The sequence below is a fragment of the Lepisosteus oculatus genome, chromosome 12 (genome assembly GCF_040954835.1).
Source record: "Lepisosteus oculatus isolate fLepOcu1 chromosome 12, fLepOcu1.hap2, whole genome shotgun sequence".
Classification (NCBI taxonomy): domain Eukaryota; kingdom Metazoa; phylum Chordata; class Actinopteri; order Semionotiformes; family Lepisosteidae; genus Lepisosteus; species Lepisosteus oculatus.
The window spans coordinates 32,077,721-32,100,548 of NC_090707.1; the positions used below are offsets into that span (position 1 = coordinate 32,077,721).

Below are 22,828 nucleotides of genomic sequence, written 5' to 3' on the forward strand. Positions count from 1 at the left end.
GAAAGTGGTAGATTCAGCTTTTTGTGAATTCTTCTTTAGTCTTCCTCTCATTTCTGGGGTCGCCGATAGTCTTCAGAGAACTTCCTACGATGCTGCACGCAGTTTAAAAATATTTTTCCACACATTATCTCTTTCCAGACCTCGAAGAAGCAGGAATAGTTTGGAGGCCTCTACCTGTATATACCTCTGGAGGTTTCCACTGCACTTCCAGAGAACAGAATGTTGTAGTCGGTTTGTTTTTGCTGAATTTTATGGTCGTGTTTTCTGGAATTTGATTACAAAGACAAATATGGCTTTGCTCAGCATATTGCTTTAGCAATAACAGGGTATCATTTTTAGATTCATTAACACCATATACATTATCCAATCCATATCTCATTCTGCTATCCAGTGTTTTCTGTTCCTGTTTCATCAATTAATGATTCTTGTAACACATGAGACTGGAGGGCACTGAGGAACCATATTTTCTGAGATAAAGTATAAATGAACAAGTAAAGGTTTATTCCATGCTGAAAAGAGAAGAAACTTTCTCGGCTGTGGAGTGACACACCCGAAGCTCCACAGCTGAAACGTTGTGCTTCTTTTCTCCTCTTTTCAGATGAAATAAACCTTTACATGTTCCTTTGCAGCCTATGCATGCTGACGCAGCTCCATACTTAATGTATAAATGAGACATGATTACCCAGTATATATTTGTTTTTTCCAAATCTTAAAGATCCTAAACACTGAGATTAGTTTACCCTTAACACAAGCTTAATTGGTGCTGAACAAACATATATTTTCAGGACAGCTCTTGTTAAATTGGGAAAGTAATATATTGTGCATCTCAAAGGTAAATTAAGCGAACACAAGAAAGAAAGTGGAGTTAGAGTGTGACTCATAATAGGCAATTAATTCCCCTTGTCAATACTGTGACACAAAATGTCAAAATTACAATTGCAAACGTTAAAACACAATTAAGGGCTCAAACAAGCTATGATGGTGAAAAATAGGTACTGTAATGTATTTGGGTAACCAGAGGCTGCATTACCTGTAAGAGAGCTGTATTGCTCTCTGTTGCCCAGGAAGGAGCTTGCCAGATCGGGGGGAAACACTGAAGAGCTTGTTGTCCTGAACCCTCATCTCGTGTAACTCTGTGGGGTCGAACTCCCCACTCTCAGCCCAGTACTCCAGTTCAATCTGCTGGTCAGCTGGAAACAGGAAGGACCTGAACAACAGATCATAAACGCTGCCATTTCCGCTGGGTTCATTATAAGCTTAAATAGAGGCAACTAAACACTGTACTTTGGGTAGCCATGAATAAACTGGGTAATGTTTTTCTTTGACTTTTTACAGAACCCCACTCCAGAAAGTCCTTTTTCTTGTACATTTCTGTTCCCGCCAGCAGAATAATAAAAAAACACAATGGTGTCAATTCTAAATAAAGCACGCTTGACCACGATAATAAGTAATTCTGGAGCAATTGGTGATGGAATTCTAGTAAACGGCTGTTTAAACTAACCATTCTGGGAGCATTCACATTTTCTCCCTAGTTTGAGTGATCATGCGCTGATGTACTCAAATGTAAGGTAAAGGACTGTGGCCTTTGAATTTTAAATACAAGTAACTGTTTTGTCGACCCACCAGTCCACAGGAATGGGCCCCTTGTTCTCGAGCATCATCAGAACAGTGGAGGGTTCTGAGCCAAGCGGGGCAGCGCTGAAGTTGAAGTCCAGGAAAACGGGGGTGAAAACTGAGGGGCACCGGCGCACGCTGCAGGTAAAACAGAGATCAGCACTTCACGGGACTCCGAGCAAACATTCGCACCGTGTGCAGACGACGCTAAACTCCTATTTAATTCCAGCGTGAGAGACGTCTGAATTCAAATCAGTCTTAAATGCTGAGAGAAGACCACACTTTTCTTCTAGAAACAAGACTCACAGAAAGAACATTGGTTTCACAGAGCTAGATTTCCCCCACCAAGAATGAAATCGTCCACCACCTTCTCAAAGACTCATGAGGTGTAAATGAGCACCTCATGAGTCTTTGTCTCAAATAAGCTGCGGACCTGGAAGATTTCTACATGAAGACATTCTGCAGGGCAGACGTATTCTACATGGAGAATCAGAGCCAGAGTTAGAATAACACCAGTCTCTGCAAAATTTCAAAATTCTCGCGTTCAAAGTACTGTATCTCACAAAAGATGAGTCTCCCAAAAAGGTGGATTTGACTGCGTCAGAAGGTGTTTTGGCAGAGGTGCAATTGGCAAGAATCACTCGGATGAAAGCAAACACAAGCTGGTGTTACACAAAAGCAGGAAATCCTCAACATCCGCAATATTCTATATTTGTGATTTGGCCTATTCGCGCAAAATGTTTAGAAACCCCTTTTTTTCCCACATTCATGGGTCAAATTTGCCTATATATGGACTGCCCAGTCATAGAGTCATAAATGCAAGCACTGACTTACGCAGCATTTTCATCTCACAGATTTACTTGACCTGACACTAGTCAAGGCATACCTTGGTTAACAAAGACTTAACATGTTCATGAAGAAGTGCATCATGGGTTATGCCCATTAATCAGTTTCATTAAAATTCTCATCAATAAATACCAATAGTATCTGTCGTATAGCTGACAGCTGTAACAAAATATTACTACAGATGTGCTTGTGTGACAAGTGGCAGAACTTCACCCTATTTCCCCCATAAGGTCTTAAGTCTTGCCAATTCCCCATTCATGGAAATGTCAAGGTACCTAACCCTCACAAATACCAAGGATTTACTGTACAACACATACAGGCCTGAGCCTATTTAAAAAGGGGTTGGCAAATGCATCTGAACCTGTCTCCTGCAGACAGTGAGATTACATTGGGGCAGGTCAGCTGTAATGTGGTAGACAGATCTTGCGGAGTTCGCAGAATAAGCACGCTCATTGCAGCACCTGTGTCGAGTGGGCACTCTGTAGATGAGTTCTGAGGGTGTCGGGTCCCGCTGCAGGTAGGAGTTCAGGGTGTCCAGGGAAAAGAGGTTCCAGAGCTGCAGCTTGCTGATGCCCTCCATGCTACCTGTGCTGCGGGCATCACACACAGAGAGCGTGGGGTACACCCCTTCTGCACACACCTGGCACAGGGTCTGGGCTTCCCCCATCACCTGTCCTGGACCAGAAAACACAGCACCATGGTCAGATCATGCCACCCACTTAATTTAAATACAACAATATAATACTACACCCTTCCAGCAGCCATATCACCCTGAAACTCACAACTGGCAGCCCGCTGAAGCTCACTAAGGTTGCTTCTGGAAGAGGTGTTAGTGGGGCCAGCAGGGGGCGCTCACCCTGCAGTCTGTGTGGGTCCTAATGCCCCAGAATAGTGATGGGGACACTATACTGTAAAATAGTAAAACCTTGGTCCTGACTCTCTGTGGTCATTAAAAATCCCAGGACGTTTCTCAAAAAGAGTAGGGGTGTAACCCTGGCATCCTAGCCAAATTTTCCCCTGGCCTTTACCAATCTTGGCCTCCTAATAATCCCCATCTATGAACTGGCTTCATCACTCTGTTCTCCTCCCTACTGATAGCTGGTGTGTGGTGAGTGTACTGGCACTATGACGGCCACTACATCATCCAGGTGGGGGCTGCACACTGGTGGTGGAGGAGGGAAGTCCCCATTACCTGTAAAGCACTTTGAGTGGAGTGTCCAGAAAAGCGCTATATAAGTGTAAGCAATTATTATCCATTTTATTATCCATATTAATTATCCATTTTCTAACCCTGTCGTAGGGGAGCTGCAAGCAAGCGGCGCAAGGCAGGTTATACACTGGACAGGAGGCCAGGCCATAACAGGGCACTCACAGACACGCACGCAATCACACCAGGGCCAGTTTTACAGAAGTCAATTAACCTACTAGTATGTTTGTGGACTTTGGGGAGGAAAGTGGAGCACCCCTGGGGATACCTATGCAAGAACGGGACAGAACATGCAAACTCCACGCAGAAGGCACCCCAGGAACTGACCTCAGGGCCTCAGTACTGCAAGGCACCATTGCCGACCACTGTGCCTCCATGCCCCCTGGGATACTAGTTGCAGTGGGAAGACCAAGAACACTGTACGACCAGAGCCAAAAAGCAGCCGTAAAAACAGCAACTGAAGAATTTTCTCTTGCGTAAGGCATTCCAAAATCAAACCTTAACGTATAAATTGTAGCCTTCCGTTCAAAAGCTGCCTTGACCTACCTGGTGAAGAACAGGGCTTGAAAACAAACAATATTTGTGGAAGTTTACCACTACTGTTTACAGTTATGAGATAATGCGTAACATAGACTTTAAATCTCACTGGCAGCCTTCCAGCTTAATACAATCTAACTTGAATGACAAAACCGAAAAGACTGAAAGATTCAGGGAGCTTTCATACATAGTCTAGTTGAAAATCTCTTACAGTAAATAATAGTAATTCAAGTCAGAGATCAGGTTAATTTTGGCAGGTGTGATGTTAGTGAGTAAGCAGATAAGCAAAATAAGGCTCACTTGAAAAGTGATCTTACAGTCTACAGTATGGTTCTCAGTTAAAGTCGAGCATTGCGAATGCAACTGGACAAGAGCTCACAAGCAGAAGAAACTGAACTACCTGGCTCATGTTGAAACCTGCCTAATTTTTATTCCTGTATATTTTCTTTTCCGCAGAAAGTAGTATATATTTACAAAGGTACACAAACACTTGTGTCCAATTCATAATATATTTCACTTAATTATGGTGTGGACATAGGATATTATTGGTGAAAGGGAGTGATAGAGAATATATTAATTCTATTAATTGGTAAAATGACCATGACAAAGTACAGGAAAGACTTTGAGTCACCCCAAAATCTAAAACTGGCACACAAATTCACATTTTAGCAGAACAATAACTGAAGGTACAAAAACAATGGCACACACAAGTCAAGTCACAAGTCTGGCGAGATGAGTGTGCATATCCCTAAGTGGCCTAGTTAAAGTCAACACTTGAATCCAGTGAAACCTGTTGAGCGAGCCTTGATGATCAGCATCCATCAACTATTGTCAATGAACTTGAAGACTGTACATGGGCAGAAATTACACTTAAAATACTGACAGCAATAATTACTGGAAAAGGAGATTCTATCAAATACTAACTTAGGGGGCTGAATATTTATGTAAGTAAACATCACTACATCATCTTTGCAGGTTTTGCTCCCAGTCAGCGTCTTTATATACATGTATATAGTAACACTGTTCAGTTTGATCATTAAATATAAGAATTTTAAAAAATATATCTAAAAAATGTGACATTGGTAGAGGATAAATATTTTTGCAAAGCACTAAACATTCACATTTTCTGCTTTGTGCTTCGTTTTGCTGCGTGTTTTGAATACTGGATTCATAATCATATAAAGTTTCCCTTCTGTCGTAAGTGCATATACTGAACATGCCGTAAAATGTAAGCCCCACAAGACCTAAAATCTTGTCCTGATCTTGAAAGAACACAAAAGAAAAGAGCACAAACCAATGATGAGCATAGCTTCCATCACATGTTTAGATCTTGTTTTAAAAAGCAGAATTGGCTGGATGCACCATCCGTACTCCGAGATACATTTTATTAAACTGCTGGTAATGTTTCAGGACTAAAGCTTTCATAAGGACAAACTCTGTGATCAGATAAATCAGATCATCTTAAACAAACTAAGTACATAAGTCACCTTAATTTGGCATTTAAGGGTCTGGCTCTAAATATTTTTTAGTGAAAAACAGTGCATTTTGTACTACAATATTACAGTCATATAAAGCATTTGTAAGAAAGAAAACTGATTCACTGAAACACACAGCAGACCTTTCTTTAGGTTTGTAAGAAGCAGCTCTCCTCCATACCTCTTGAGGTGAGAATCTGATAGGTGATGGACCAGCGATAGTGAACTCTCCTGGCGGGTTTGATTGTTGCCTTGACAACTACCTTTGATCTTGCAGGGATTGTTCCACTGTAGTACTCCAACTCGAGGGCTAAAATCCACAGAGAAACAGAAGAAAAGGCAGTTTTATTGTGGTGTGTTTCATGGTTGTAACGATCTAACAAAAAGATGCTGTGGCCATTTTTCCAATGCAGGACAAAAAATGAATTCAAAGGAAACGTTAAAAGCTTGTTACATTCGAGGCCAATGGCATACAGAAGGCCTATAAAATTTATTTTTTAGAAACCCAAAGAAAGGTAAAAAGTTGTTTGAGTTAGAAAGCTCTGAGAAAGCTCTACCGGTGGGGTCATTCTGCGTTTCTTCAGGGCTGCAGTGCCCAGAGATGTCTTGACCTACAGTCAGGGAGAAGCTGAGGGTGCAGGACCCATTGTTTAGCAGCACCAGGTCACATGTCTGACAGCTGCCAACCAGCACTGTCCCCTGGTCCAGGACAGCATGCTCTGCCTGCAAGACCAAGACAATCACAGTCTACATACGGTATCACTTCTCACGTAGACATTAAACGGACATTTGAAGACACTGAATGAAGATTCAAGAGAGCACAATACCAAATCATGATTACAGGCTAATCATCGCGGTACAGATCATACAATAATGCAACATTTATTCTAAACCAATTCTTCTCAAAACTGTTCTCCCTGTGTTTCTGTGGGTTTTTTTGCTGGACATGTTGGCTTCCTGTTACATGTCAAAGACATGCAGGTTAGAGTTCGCTGGTTAAACTAAATTCTCCCTTTCCCATGTGACATTTTCAATAGGATTCCTATTTGGGATAAGGTTGTATCTAGTACAACTAGAGATGAAAAGAACTTCATTACATCGCTGAACTGAATGGCCTCCTCTTATCAGTGACCTTTCCAAATCACGCTAACTAAAATTATTTTTGTACTTTCTATTTCTGTTGTTCTCATGTGTCTTCAAGTAGGTATGTACCGTTAAACACCTTCAAGGACTTCAAGAGGAGGGGGGATACATCTTTTGTCTAGCATATTTGGTTAATTCTTACATAATTCCAAATGTTTGCTCTAGTTTTAAACTTTCGTCTCTGTCTAACTCTCTCATCAGTAAAGCATTTGATAAAGTAAAAAAAAATCAAAAAAGGATGCAGGGCAGTATTTGTGACAGAACTAATAATTTATATAGTGAAGGAGTATATTCTTATTTTAAAGGTTTTCACACACATAATAAACTAAAGCATATTACGAGAGTATGGTGCAAATCTCATTGACAGCAAATATCAAACATAAGGTTGACAGACTCAATGATTTTAACAGCCAGTAAAAAAAGAGAAAATAATTCTAATTATATTAATATAGCACTGACCATTATGTTATTATGCTTTGCTTCTTCACTTTAAAGAAGGAAATACATTTTTAGTATATATAGTGTATAGTATATAGTATACTGTATATAGAATATCTACACACCCTTTCCAGCTAACACATTTTGTGACTTAATGTAACTGCCTGAAATCAAGACACATTAAATCAGAGTTTATTTTACCTTTATCTACACCTTGTAACACACAACCTCCAAGTGAAAAACATATGTTCCAACATTCCAAAACGTAATTGCAACACATGAAAACCTAGAAAATTGGGTTGGATAAGTGTGCATGTCACTTGTTAGTAACAACTGTAAATTAGCTCTGATGTACCCAATTGCCTTCCAAATCACACAACAAGCTAGTTATCCTCTGTTACTAACCTAAACAACTATTCGCAAACAGCTTGCAATAAAAATGATAAATGTTGTATAAAAAACAATGATCTATTGTTGATCTGCTTTCCCAAAATTGGGACGTAAATGAGTATTCACCTCAATGGATCCTTGTGAGGCCACCCCTATGACTCTCAAGGAAAGACGTGTCTTTTTGATGGAGAAAGCACTGTTCTGTTCCTGAAGAGGCCAAAATGTCAGGCTGGGCTTCATAGTGTACTGTGTCTCCTCCAGTGGTGAAAAAGACCAGGTCTGTGCCTAGTGGATACAGTACAATACATATGGAGAAAAATAAACAATAAGTGTATGCAGAAGTTCCCTAACGGTTTATATTATGAAAGGGCTGTGACTCCAGACAAGATGGAGATTCATATTTGGACTATATTCCCTAGAAATCTGTGGTCATGCTCTATAACTACTCATGTGGGAATCGCACATGGCACAAGTTTTTTTTATATATATATACAGTACATAAAAAACAAAACTGGCAAATTTCTGAATGAAGTGCTCTGTGCTTCATTGTCACCAATTCCAGAAAAATGACTAAGCACTAAGAGGCAAACTCAGATTAAACACTGAAAATAGTTTTGTTTATGATAGTAATAATATTGGGCCACTGATGGGTGTGAAGAACGTGATGGTTTTTATAATTGTGATAAATGCAAAAGGTTCAGCAAGACTGTATTAATTTGAACTTGTTATTATAGCAACTGTAGATTCAATAGATTTCAATAAAATGGAATACAATTAAGCATCCAAGTGTAAAAGTAAAAATGTAGCAAAATATAACTCAGTTTTGAAAATCATACTAGAAAGCACAAAATTATAAAAGGACAACTGGTTAAAGTATTTAACTATCAGCTAAACTTCAGCCCTTAGTTTTTTTCAATGACAATCCAAATCCAAATCAGTTTATTATCTAATTCCAAAGCAGCAGGTCTTCAATCCATAAAACTACACATTTTAATTTGGTATCGGACCCAGGCTTAACTATAAGAGCTGATGTTTTATATATTGTCTGAAAAATGAAACTGTGCTCTGAAAAATTAATATTTCTTAGTACCGAATATATGACATCATGGATGTTTCCTTAAACTTTATATTTCTCTAAATTCATTACATCATCTTGCACATTAGGTTGTAAAGGACTAAGCTCAGGAGCCCAACGGAATAGGATTCCTCTGCTGGCCGTGGGATTTGAACCAGCAACCTTCCAGCCACAGGTGCAGAGCCTCAGCCACAGTGCCACCGCTCCAGAAAATATTATACACCTAATGTGTAAGCAGTTATATTATTTATTGGTGCACACTTTTAAAATGGCATGATTTTTCATACTTCAGATGTAGTGGTTTGATCATTTGTGAAGCTAAATGAAGCTGTGTGGAGGAAATCTGGATTCAAGCCACGTACCAGGGATTCATTGGGCTGAATGATGCCCTCCTGTGGTGAAACTGACAGCACACAGCAGTCTGGGCTCCAGGTCTTCCACCTGAAACACAAAGGCACTCGGCTGACGTTCTTAATGATGTAAGAGCGCTCGGAGGAGAAGCCCACTGCTGTGGGCTTAAAGAAGAGAGTCCCATCTCCCTCCAGGGACATCTTCGGTTTCTCGGCCACACTCAGTATAGTGATCTCCTGCAAACAAACAAACAAAAAAAACATATCAGAAACTGAAATTCACAGCTCTCTCAAAAACACCGTAGAGAGGGATGGATTCATCCAAAACCAACCAGGCTATATGTAGTAAGCCAAGGGTTACGAGAGGCTTTTATGCCCACAGGACTGAAAACCTGAAATGTTGTACCATTTACAGACAATACACTGCAAAAACATTTGTTCAGAATACTATTCACCTTTCAAAATTGACATTACTGATCTGGAATCAGCCCAAAGATGGTTTAAAGGACTATTTAGTCCTGAACATCTTGTCTTGATTCATCGTCCCATCTTGATTCAATCATTCACAATCCTCAAAAGGTGCAGACAAAATCAACACAACCCACTCAAGATCAACAGTAAAAATCAACTGGAAACAATGTGTACAGTATGTGCAACTAAGACTTCTTTAAAGGGTTGTGGGAATCTGGAGCACAGCTATCCAAAAATGTTGTTGCTGAAGCTAGATAATAAGATCCTCAATTATTCACCTCAATGTGCTCCTGAGAGGCATTCAGCTGTAGAGACAGGTGCAATTTCTGATCATTATCTATGGTTGGAGTTGTTCTCAGAGTAAAGATCTGGTGAGCCCCTGGGTGGACCAGACCACTGGTGGGCTTCACTGTAACCACAGGACAGTCCTTTGTCTCCAGATTGAAAATGATGGGCAGCTCCCCAGTATTCTGGAACAGAATGGATCTGTAGGACTCTTGGTTCAGGGCTGGGAACACCTGAAAGTGGGAAAAACTTGTTGTTACTAACATTTCAAGATGGAGCTTTTTTTACTACTGTCTTTTATTACATCCACATGGAATCAATAACCTCAGAAATTTCAAAGCCAGAGTCAAAACTTTGAAACCACCCCACAAGCATTTGTATTTGATGTATATTTAAGTCAAGAGAATGTTGTTTTTACTTATGATCTCTGCTCCACAATAGTTGATTGGTTTTGAATGCAGTGCCAGTGTCCACGTCACTCATCTTTTAGGGTAATTTACGTTATTAAAGATGTACTAAAAAGTAGAAATATATTTTAAGCAGCAGACAAAGATTTTACTTTTAAATATTCAGTTCATAACTGTTGGCATGGCAGGACCATGACATGACTGGAACAGGGACAAGGACAGTTCAGAAATGGTCACATTTACGTATAAGGGTATTTTTCACTCTTCAATGTCCTTATCAAATAAAATAATTAATAGGCCATATTAAATTGGCCCTGGTGCGAGGTGTGAGTGAGTCTTCCTGTGTCTGTGTTTGTGTCCGTGTGTGCCCTGAGATGGACTGTTCAATTATTTTGTTCCATTTCTACCCCACTTACTGCAGGGAGAGCGCATTTCACTTGTTAACAGTTTCGCTATGAAAGGGAATGCTGGGTACAAAAGGGGTGAAAATGCTTGTTTTACTGAACATTTGACACCATTCTAAGGTCTTCTTGCAAACGTTTAAGGGTTCCCAAATGTAAGTCAAACATATGCAAACATTCCTTTGTTCCACTATCCATTAAAGCTGTCAACGCAAATGTCAAGGATAAACACAATTTTGACTCTTACAACCCACTTGAGTGCAATATGTTTTTGTGAGGTGTTATAAATGTTACATGTTGTTATGTGTTATACTGTACACGTACAATAGAGTGATGTGCAATGTTTTTCTTATTTTTTTAATAGAATAATGTTTTCCTTTTCTTCTTTTTTAAAATTTTGTTTGCATTCTATTTAAATGTATAGGAGTGCTGTGTGCCCATAAAAAATTTCCCTCAGGGGACAACAATAAAATCTTATCTTTTCTTATTAGATAGACATCAGAGGCCACAATTATCCTTAAATCAAGATCCAACCTCCCACCAGCTCTCAATGAAAGACGAATCTTATTTTAAATCTCTCTGCCACAGCCAAAACACTTTGTTTTTTGTTTCATTTTGCTTTTCAAAGCAAAATTGGCTCAACTAATAGCTCACATACTGACACAGCTCCCCACTCAATCCAACCAGACCAAAACAATTCTGTAAATTTCAGAAAAATATCCAGTCAGTAAACAAAAGCAGTTTTTGTTTTTCATTAAAACAGAGGTTTTGATGTTTGTGACCTGATGTGGTCACACAAAAATGCGACCTATGAAAAAAAAGTGAGGTATCGAAAAATATTTTGATATAGGTCGACTCAGAATCTCTGTGACATCTTGCCTGGGAGAGACTCACCACTTGTGGGCGATGGAGCACATAGCGGGGAATGAAGTGTTGATGGCCAGGCAGAAAGGAGTGACCACTGACTCTCAGTGTCAGACACCAGGGGGGGCACAGGGTGCTGTCCTCCACATAACAGCTGTCCTTCATGGCCTGGAAAGCACAGGAAACATTTACTTATAACTGTGAAGTTCTCTGGCTGCTTCTTTTAACCAGAGCAAAGTCAATTTGAATTGGTACAACTGAGCATTTTATCGAAGCAATCTGAGTGAACAAGTCTCTTGTTCAAGGGAATGATAGAACTGTCCCATGCAGGATTCGAATAGACAAGTTACAAATCTTGAGCCCTCAGCCCTACTCGGCTCTGCTTCCACATAAAACTGCTTCTTTTGGTCCTTTTCGTCTACCTTTAAAGGTATAATGAGCATCCAATGGGAACTTGGGGGACTATCGTATATGGACAGGGTGAGGGAGATAAATATCTTCAAGCTGACAGAGGGGATTCAGAGAAATTTGATCCAAGTATACAAAATCCTCTAGTGTATAGATGGGTTCAACCAAGGTGACTGCTTCACACTCACTAGTGAAAAAAGAACACAGGGTCATAGTTGTAAACCTAAGGGAAATTAATTCAGGCCTGAGAATAGGAAACTCTTCTTTACTCAAAGAGTTGTGGCCATCTGGAACAGGCTTACTAGCCAGATGGTTGAGGCTCAAACTCTGGGAACCTTTAAGAAATGGATGAAGAAAATTTTACATTCACTTAGTTTCTAAACGTTATTTGCTACTGCACCAAATTCAGAAAGTTGCTAACAAAAGCAGAGCATGATTTTATATTCACAACGGGAAGGTTGTTATCACTACAATATGGTCATAACATGAAGGCATTCTGTCTAAAGTGGCTTCTCTCATCAAACCACTTTAGCTATCACGGTCCTACTGTACCTTATAGAAAGCAAAACACTCCAGGTCAGCCCCATTGATGGTGTTTTCATGGCTAGGAGTGTAGGTGACCCTGAACGCGTTGGTTTTGAGGGGATGGAGGTCGCAGGTCACGGGGGTAACGCTGAATGGACTCCCCCCGGGACTGGTCCAAACGACGGTCAGCCTTCCCTTGGTGTGGTTTGTCAAGGAGACCGAACGGGAAGGGGAGCCACTGTGGAAGAGGAGCTCTGGTGGGTCAATGGTGACGTGAGGGCGGCTGGTCGCACCCGAGTCCCTCTCGAAGTATTCCGCCATCGAGCTCGACACGGGGGGACTGGGGGTGGCAGGTGGGTCCTCTTCAGATTCCTGGAACACAGACACTTGAAATGACTGAAGGAGCCAGTGGGGTGGTGGTGTCTTCTCTGCAAAGTGCAGTGCAGACTGACTACTAAGCTTGTGACCCTCCAGCCTGTGCTAAAGCAGTAGTTCCTTTAACAATATACCCCAGGACCTGCTACAACCAGAGATGCTCTGAATTCGATCACTTTTGGCTTTATATCGATCTTGAGGTCTTCATTTACAATTTGAACAGTTTACACCATGTTGAATTTCACCAACAGAACGTTGGTTGTTCTCAGTGGCTCCGTTGAGCATGATAAGAGTCGGAAGAAAAAAATGGAATTTAAGAAAAAAGCAACTCAAGAACATGTAAACTTTTATAAGTAGCTTAAGATTGTTTGTTAAGGTTTGTTTGTTTGTTCCAACCGTTTGCTGTTATGTGGCAAGAAGTGCAAAGAGATCTGGTATGAAGGGTTAAGGTCTGATACAAGGTTCTCTCCGTACCTGGTTTGGAAGCAGGAGGGCTCCGTCCTGGTCCAGCTGTAGCCGGTTCTCTGCCAACATGGCACTTAACATGTCAGGTGGGTAACAGGTCAGCCCCCTCTCTAGTTTCTTGTGGTACAGGTGTAGGTGTTTGGCATTAAGTATCGCTGGCTTCCATTGCTCAGAGTGACACGTGCCTATGAGGTCCAGGAAAATGGGATTCTACAAGAAACATATATTATAACAATCAATCCTTTACATTCCTTTTAGATCCTGTATTCCATCAGACGTTATTACACCATCATGAAGAACATCTTGTTTTTAACGATAAAAGTATTTATGCATTCATTGGTGGGGTGGACTGTCTGCCCACGTGTTTGTCAAAACTACTGTACAGTAGCACCAGGCCACAGAACTAAACCTAGAATCACAGAGCTAAGGCCTATAAAAGAAATACTAGATGTATATCCACCAATGGTACTTATCTTGAGTGCGAGTCTTAATCAAAGAAAAACAGGATTTCAGCTCTTTCTGTACTACAGTGGTTATTGTTTACCCATTTCCTAATTAAAACAGCTAGGCCTGCGTTAGTTGCTTGTTAGTTTAGAGTATGGTCCTAATCACATGTAGTGTGGGGTGTTATTTGCATTAGTTTTGATGGCAATGAGTTTACTTCCAATTCCATTCACTTATATAATGTCTATAACCACAACATATTTTGCACAGTGGCCTTACTGCAAAGGACTTCAGAGAGATGTCCGGATAATTTGACCAAACTTCTATGGATTGGTGAGAGTCAACATACATGTTTTTGTTTTTTCTTTTGCAGTTTTTGGTAACATTTACCTTCTTTTACCCATATGGCTTTCAATTTTTTTTTACAATAAATACATAACAATAATTATACAAACAATACCAAACACTACAAATGAAAATAACACAATGTAGAAGACAAAAAGAGAAGAAAAACCCTTAAGAATAAACACAACAACAAAACAAACACAAAACAATATAACCCTTTTTTCCCCTACCACAGACTACTGTAGCTTATAATATAGTAGGAAGCTCCAGTTCCAAGTAGAATATACACAAAATTAACATGAAATAATTACTATATAATCCCCACCATAACATTACTCAAAATAATGAAATATTTTATGAGAAGAATGTAAAATAAAGTTTCCAAATCTTGCAAAATTCATATTTTTCCCTCCATCATTCCTGCACACATTCGTTCAAATAGCAAAACTGTTAATATCTCAACATACCACTACTAATGGTTGGAGTAGAATCCTAAACTTAGTCCTTTTGTAGACTGCAAATACAATTTTTTAACCAATATAAGCTGGTTAGTAGTCAACTGTATCTGGAGGATATTATCAGTAATACCAATCTATCAATCATACAAAACCAAGGATTGAACTTCACTTGAGATTTCAAAATCTTTTCTAGTTTAATTCCAATCTCATTGCAAAACAATATTTCTCCAGCCTCAGATAGGGCCCTTTCCCAAGTTTCCATCCAGAAAGTGTCTCCCCACTCTATTTCTCAAGCCCTTACAACATTTTTCATGTTTCCTTTCAAGTTAATATTAAAGGTTGAACCAACAACAGATAAAAAGTGCTGAGGTTGTTTTCTTTGTAATGAAAGTGAATCAACAGAAGTACAAACAGACCCTTCCACGGGAAAATGCATGTTTGTAACAATAAAATCACTCAATTGCAGAAACTCCCAAAAAATGAGAATATGTTATATTTCTTGTTGAATTTCCTGAAAAGATTTTTAAACATTATCCACATATAAATCAGAAATATATATTTACCCTTTTCTTAAAGAAATCTGAAAACTACAGTATGCAAGGCTAAATCTGGAGAAAAGGCCTGGTTATTGTTAATGAGAGTTAAAGATGAGGGAGAGCCTTTTCTCCATATCGTTCATAGCAATTCTGCATATCGTTCCCAATTTTAAGAGTGCTAGGAAGAAAGGGATAGTATTTCATCAAACTGGTCATATTCTTTGCATTCCTGGTCATAACAGTCATGTGTGAGCAGGGCACAGTGAACCAAGCATTATTACCTACCCAATCTGAATGTGTATTGGCTCAAACCCACTCCCAATTTAAACGACACTCACAAGCCCAGTTGTAAAATTTAAGATTAGGTAGAGACAAACCACCATTAGAATAAGCCAACTGTAACCTAGACAATTTAACCCTTGGCCACTGTTTTGCAAATTAAACTTGATCTATTATTGTCAAAATCTTTGATCATTTGATAAATAAAGAGGGATCATTTGCAATATATACAAAAGCATAGGAAGTATATTCATTTGAATAAGATTTATCTGCCCCTGTCAAAAAAAGGCAAATAACAGCCATTTTCCATGTCTCACTGAACCTCTCTAAATACTGGGATCAAATTCAAGCTAAATAAATCATGTAACCTAGAATAAACATCGATATATATCCCTAGATAAGATTACTCTTAATGGAGAATCATCAATATTTCCACACTTACCCAGAAGCACTGCTTCTGATTTACTGTAGTTAATTTTACAACCTGAGAAAGTGCCACATTTATTTATCAAACCTATAACAGGAATTCAACTTTCTGGGTTAGAGACAAAAACCAGAATGTCATCTGCATAAAGGGAAATAAAATGATCCACGTTACCAATTCTGTTTTCAGGTTTTGACTTTAGAAATATGCATCACATGTACGATTGACATTTGTTTCATTTTTTGACATTTTTTTCCTATTAAATATTGCCGTCTCGTTAAACTGGTTAATTTAAGTTATAGAAATTAAACAGAGGTGAACAAAGTGAATTTTAAAATGTCTGACAGAAAAATACACCTAAAAGACACTGCCCCAATACTTTAGCAATGCATTGATGCATTAATAAATTAGAAAAGTAAGTGAATAGTACTGTGTTTACAGCAACTGTCTATATCATAAAACAGATTAATGTGCACTATTCCCTTTCAACAGGATCCATGTGTGTAACTCAATAGCATTTGATTAAAGCAAAAGCTTTGTTTGTGCTATAACCGGTGCACAAATAATAATAATAATAATAATAATAATAATAATAATAATAATAATAATATAATAAACTTTATTTTATATAGCGCCTTTAAAGGTGGCTTCTCAAAGCGCTTTACAGGATGACAATAACAATAAATAAGAAGACTACAACAATAAATAAGAAAATTTCACAAGACAGGACACAATTATAGTTACAACAATACAACGATATCAATAGAGGAGACTGTGGAAGATGGTATTAAGAAGAGCAGAGGGGTGAAGAATGGAACCAGTTAAGTAAAGGCTTTTCTGAAAAGGAGGGTTTTGAGTCTGGATTTGAAGGAGTTTAGAGAAGGTGACTCTCTAATATCCTTGGGCAAGGAGTTCCAGAGCTTGGGGGCATAGCAGGAGAAGGCCCTGTCGCCCATACAATGTAGACGGGCTTGGGGGACAGTAAGGAGGGCAGAATTTGAAGAGCGGAGGTTGCGAGGTGGGGAGTAGGGCGATAAAAGTTCAGACAGGTATTGAGGTGCCAAGCCATGTAAAGCCTTGTAGGTGAGCATGAGGATTTTAAAGTCTACGCGGAATTTGACCGGAAGCCAGTGCAAGGACTCCAGGATAGGAGTAATGTGAACACTTGCACTAGATCTGGTCAGGATTCTGGCTGCTGAATTTTGGACATACTGCAGCTTGTTCAGAGTAGATTTAGATACCCCAGGGAGCAGAGCATTGCAGTAGTCAATTCGAGAGAATACAAATATGTTGATCAGCTTTTCAGCCACAGTTAATGATAGCATAGGGCGTAGTCTTGCGATATTTCTAAGGTGAAAAAAAGATGTTTTGACAGTATGCTGTACATGTGTGGGTCGAATGTTAAGCCAGAATCTACAGTATTTGTGCCAAACAGTGGATGTACACATCTGCCAGGCTGGGTCATGAAGGTACCTGACACTAGGATCCTGATCAAGCCTCTTAGATCTCTATACTTGTATACAGGCACACTACAGATCAATTAGGTAGGAATTGCACATTCTCACATGTGAGTAGAACACTTGTGTGAGAAGACCTTGCTTCAGTAAAGACTCCTTTACTGTACGTCTTAAGATCATTGTGAATTTTTAATATGTCTAGGCTTGTTAAACTGCCTTAATTAGGTTGGGGTCTGTCACAACACAAGACTGTAATCCCTAATGATTTACTGCCACATTATAGCTCTGCAATTTTCAAGGGGAAAATCATATCTAAGCAATCCATCTTTTAACAATGTTAAGTGTGTCTGATGTGCTGTAAAAGCTGTCAAAATGTCTGTCAACACTGCGGAATTATACCGACACCTTTAACAGCAGTTGTGCTACCCAGTTTTGGGGAATACCATAAAAAAGCTCATCAACCAGACTCTCCCAAACCATTTTGCACCAGCTGAGATACAAAAGAGCATGCTGAATTTTGAATTCTACAAAAGAAAAACTATTGAAGAAATGGTTAAGCTGTTAAGTTTTGGGAATGAGAGGGTTTTCCAAGGCCAGTCATCTTATCAAAATCATCATACTGTATTGTGACACAGCGGAGAAACGTTTCACCTTCAGAGTCCACTAGACGCCACCAGAGGGCCCCAGAGGCAAGAAAACTGTCTCAATTAGATGTCTCAGTACTAACTCTAATTGTCTTAATTGAGAGAACTATATTAACGTAGGTCGCTGCGTCAGCATGCGTAGGCTGCAAAGGAACAAGTAAAAGGTTTATTCCATGCTGAAAAGAGAAGAAAGGAAAAACAACATTTCGGCTGTGGAGCCTTCTTTGGGTGTGAGAAAGACAGGGAAGTCGGCGGACTAATTATATAGCATAGGAGAGCAAAAGCCGGGGGCGTGGAGGAGGCGGGAGCAGGGGGGAGGCAGAGTGGGCACTCAGGTGGTGCAAAGTCGAGAGGTGAAGTCGAAACCTGCAAATGAATAAAGAGGATTAGAAGAAAACGAGTCTGTCGTTGAGAGAAGGGGGGAGGTGTGAACCAAGTCTCAGGATCATTTTGGTTTTGGGTATCTTTCTGCTGTAGGAGTTAAGAAACCCTTCTTTGAGAACGGAGACGGAGAGATCAGTGTGATCATGGCCATCAGAGGTTGAATGAGAAACTCATGAGAATCACAGCCCTAACATGCTCTCTGAAGTGGTCTCCGAGTCTCCCCACACCCAAAGAAGGCTCCACAGCTGAAACATTGCGTTTCCTTTCTTCTCTTTTCAGCATGAACTATATTAAATGCTCACACGTCTGCTCAGCTGTTCGTCCCAGAACCACGCCAAGAGTCCTGAGCTCAGCTCAGGCACACCCTTATTCTCCACAAGAGAGTATAAATCTTTCACAGTCTTATCTCTCAACCTTAAACTTGGATAACGCAATAACCTACAAGGAGCGCTCTATATCCTTCTGACGTAACGCCAGCGAACAGCGCAGCCCAGTAACCCACGCACTGTCGCAATATCTATGGATCAAGTCGCTATCAGAACTAATGAAGGGAGATGGGCTGATTGCAAACCTTTCTGGGAAAATGAGAAATTTTCCCGTTGTTAATCGCTGAGTGTTAAAGGTCCAAAGACGCAGCTCAGGGTTTACATCCAGAAGAGCTCGCTGTGCATGGCTATGCAGACTTGCCTGGTGGTGGATGAGGCAGACCAGCCTCCTGTAATAGCCGATGGGCTGGCTGGGCTGGAATCGGAGGTGGAGGGCGAGCGAGCTCTCTCCAGGGAGAACGCCCCAGGGTCTGTCGATGCCGAAGATGCTGTGGCTGCCGTCGATGCAGAACTGGTAGTGCGCGGGCACATCTGAGGTGTTGGTCATTTCCAGAGTTTGGACTGCAGACCCCCCTAGCTCCACACAGCCAAAATTCACCACAGAGTTCGTCAACGACACCAGAGGACCTGGAGGAAGACAAAACAAAGGAGAAGGTATAATTGATTATCTACCATTAGAAAGCGTTTGACCTTTTCTAGATTCAAAAATCTACACTGCATATCCATAATGCTGTATATTAAAAATAGAATTACAACATGGGGAACTGACACAAGATTTATCCATAGTAACAAGGTCATTGTAACATAACAGATTAAAATCGCATACTGCATAAAGTAATATAACTCATTTTTAGCTCTGTTTGGTCTCTAAATTTGGTTTGGTGTCATACAGTAAGTAGGGAAAAATAAAAGGTATTCTTCAAGCCTAGCGAGTAAAAATTAGCGGATGATTTAAAAACCCCAGAAAGTTCCATTTAAAATAGAAAGAAAGCTAGAAGTTGACGTTTTAATAGCTAATGTTTTCAAAAGAAAGTTATACAAGCTATCCTATTGGAGGTACTCAATGTGAGGACCCCAGGCCTTGGGCTGGTCTTTACCTTTACAGCTTCCAGTCACCTTCAGAAGGGCCTTGCTGACATTGCCGGCGGTGGTGACGTAGAAGTAGTCCACACTGGAGCTGCCCACTGTCTGAGGACTGAACCGCAGTGGGATCCTCAGTGTGCTGCCTGACGGCACACAGCCTTGCCTGGTCTCACAGGAAAACACATCCTCTAGCAGTGCAGGACGGGCAGCCTTGGTAACTCTGAATGGAGCTTTCACCTGCCAACCGTCACAAATGCACACCGACAGTGAATGAATATTAAAGTACCGTACATGTTAGTTTTATGAAAAAGAGAGAACATTCAATAAATTGTCTTTGACGCGTTGAGTTCCAGACTCCCATAACGCTTTGTGTAAAGAACTGCCTCCTTTTCTCCTTTTAAAATGCACTTCCCCTATGCTTTCAATTGTGTCCTTTGGTTCATAATAAATAATAAAAATAATAAACTTTATTTTATATAGTACCTTTAAAGGCAGCTTCTCAAAGCACTTTAAAGAATGACAACAACAATAAATAAAGAGAATACACAAGATTAAACACAATTACAATACACAGAGGAGACCGTGGATGGTGGTACTAAGAAAAGTAGAAGCAGAGGGGTAAAGAATGGAACCAGTTAACTAAAGGCTTTTCTGAAAAAGAGGGTTTTGATTCTGGATTTGAAGGAGTTTAGAGAAGGTGACTTTCTGATATCCTTGGAGAGAGAGTTCCAGAGCTTGGGTGCATAACAGGAGAAGGCCCTGTCACCCATACAATGTAGACGGGCTTGGGGGACAGTTAGGAGACCAGAATTAGAAGAGCGAAGGTTGCGAGTTGGGGAGTAGGTCAATAATAGTTTATACAGTTACTGAGGTGCCCAGCCATTTTAAAGTCTACACGGAATTTGACAGGAAGCCAGTGCAAGGACTCCAGGATAGGAGTAATGTGATCACTTGCACTAGACCTGGTCAGGATTCTGGCTGCCGAATTTTGGACATACTGCAGTTTGTTCAAAGCAGATTTAGATACCCCAGCAAGTCGAGAAAAGGTTTATGTTTCATTGTTGATTCTAAAGTCCAGAGGGTGAACTTTGTCAGTGCATTTGAGCATTCTGAATACTTCAATGATTCACCCAATGTAAAAAGGTGCCTCTCACCCCTTCATCAATTATCAAATTAATTAAATTATTAATTAATGTGCCACAAGTGAAACTATTACAAACAAAAGTGGCCTTAACGAGTTCTAGTGGTAGGTCGTCTGAAATCACTATTTTCATTACTGCTGGTCTGCCACAATCCTCTTGTAATCTGTTCAAAACTTAAAAGATTCAGATCTTTTAGCCTGTCTGTACAGGACATTCCTTTGAACTTAAGGACGTACTGGTTGCTCCCTTCTGGTCTCACTCCAAAGCAGCGATACCTATTTTTGTATCGTGGTGATCACGGATGTATACAATGTTCTAAATGAGAGCATCATAAAATTTTAACGTGGCATCCCTGAAATGAAATACAGTACTTTTACTACATATCTTCATATCTGCTTTGCATATTTTATTTTTAAAACGATGTCTCTACTTTAAAACTTGTCTTTCATTCAAGCTCAGTGCTTCACAGTTTGTATTTGTAGCTGTATGTTGTATTGAATGGGAAAGGTATATTACACTAAAATGAAAAATATGAATGCATAAGGACACACTAGGTGAAGGAAATTATTGCTGTATTTGAACTAAGCATATGAGGGCATTTTTAAAAATCGTTTGTCATCTTGATTTGCACGTCTTACCACAGACAGGTTGTGAACCTCAAAATGCTTCTCCACGGTGCTCCCCACGGCCACACTACCAAAGTCCAGAATGCTCTGGGTGTCTTCCTGCCCTGACGTCTGAGAGAGATGCCCTGGCGCGCTCACCAGGAGGTGGGAATATTTTGCTGTGCAGACACAGACAATGATGTGAAAGACACATCAGATGCATAGCGCAGTACAGCCAGTGATAACTATTTTAACAATAATATCTTCCTCCACCAATTCAGAAGGTTGTGGCTTATAAGTGTATCTGTACTACAATGGATACCATGTATCATTCCTTACAGCAACGTCCCTCAGTGAAGACTTAATTGTATTTTTTCAGCCGATTTCAAATCATTCAGCTTTCAGACTAAATTCATTTTAGAATGTGGCTTTTATAACACTTAGCTTTCGCAGGAAAACAATATAAGCAGATTTTACAAAAGAGAAACATACAATGTAGGGCAGACAAAAATCATTTCTGAAAGAAAATACTACCTGCAAAAAGTAGTAATCTCTGTTATTATAAACTTTTGTCACAACAGGATGTTCCAAAGCCAGTTAGGCAGTTGTTTTGTTTGTTGGTTAAGGAATATGTTACGACCCCAAGTGTCTAGGGGTAAAGGGGTGTAATATTTAGGATAATTCTTTTGGAAGCAGGTGGGTTTTGGTGAGGGACTAGGAAGCGTGATAACAAGGGTAAGGAACTAGAGTGGTGCCAAAGGAAAGAAAATAACAAACAAAATGGAGCTGGCTAGGACAGTGAGGGAAAGCTAATCTGACTACAAAAGAAAACCCGAAACACACGGTCTTCGGTATCTTCAACACCCTAACTAACCTCCCCTGACTACCCAAAACCATACAAGACAAACGGCAGTCACCCACACTAAACTAGTGTTACTAATACAAAGTAGTTCAGGTGGGTAGCTGCGTCAGCATGCGTAGGCTGCAAAGAAACAAGTAATAGGTTTATTCCATGCTGAAAAAAAGAAGAGAGAAAAAACACAGTTTTGGCCATGGAGCCTTCTTCAGCCTTCTTGACACCTGAAGAAGGCTCCACGGCCGAAACTTTGTTTTTTCTCTCTTCTTTTTTTCAGCATAGAATAAACCTATTACTTGTTCCTTTACTAATACAAACTCAACTAAGTGTGTAAAGTGTACCCAACAACCTAAACTAACCTATATACAAAAGTTCACACAAGTTAACCAGGAATACAAATAAGGGAGAACAAGAGTAATCAACGGGAACAGGGTACAAAAGAACACAAAGGTTGAACATGTAACATGTTAGGGCAAGGTCATGGCAAAACAAGAATAAACACAAACAAACGAACAAAAACCAACAAAACCAACAAAGCCAAAGCTGTACGAAAATACACACATGCACAA

At 40.0% G+C, this 22,828-nt stretch overlaps 1 protein-coding gene across 1 annotated transcript in view; it reads right to left on the reverse strand.

Annotated features, from left to right (window-relative positions):
• Positions 1 to 22,828, reverse strand: part of cfap65 (cilia and flagella associated protein 65) — a 54,909-nt gene that overhangs the window by 17,500 nt on the left and 14,581 nt on the right. Inside the window, exons 7-20 of the mRNA XM_015359428.2 lie at positions 21,437 to 21,582; positions 19,671 to 19,893; positions 18,935 to 19,200; positions 13,286 to 13,486; positions 12,464 to 12,808; positions 11,534 to 11,671; positions 9,825 to 10,064; positions 9,088 to 9,312; positions 7,777 to 7,935; positions 6,237 to 6,402; positions 5,861 to 5,989; positions 2,922 to 3,135; positions 1,624 to 1,752; positions 1,031 to 1,207 (exon numbers count right to left, since the gene is read on the reverse strand). Of these exons, the coding sequence (XP_015214914.2) occupies positions 1,031 to 1,207; positions 1,624 to 1,752; positions 2,922 to 3,135; positions 5,861 to 5,989; positions 6,237 to 6,402; positions 7,777 to 7,935; positions 9,088 to 9,312; positions 9,825 to 10,064; positions 11,534 to 11,671; positions 12,464 to 12,808; positions 13,286 to 13,486; positions 18,935 to 19,200; positions 19,671 to 19,893; positions 21,437 to 21,582 (2,758 nt within the window). The remainder of the gene's footprint in view (positions 1 to 1,030; positions 1,208 to 1,623; positions 1,753 to 2,921; positions 3,136 to 5,860; positions 5,990 to 6,236; positions 6,403 to 7,776; positions 7,936 to 9,087; positions 9,313 to 9,824; positions 10,065 to 11,533; positions 11,672 to 12,463; positions 12,809 to 13,285; positions 13,487 to 18,934; positions 19,201 to 19,670; positions 19,894 to 21,436; positions 21,583 to 22,828) is intronic.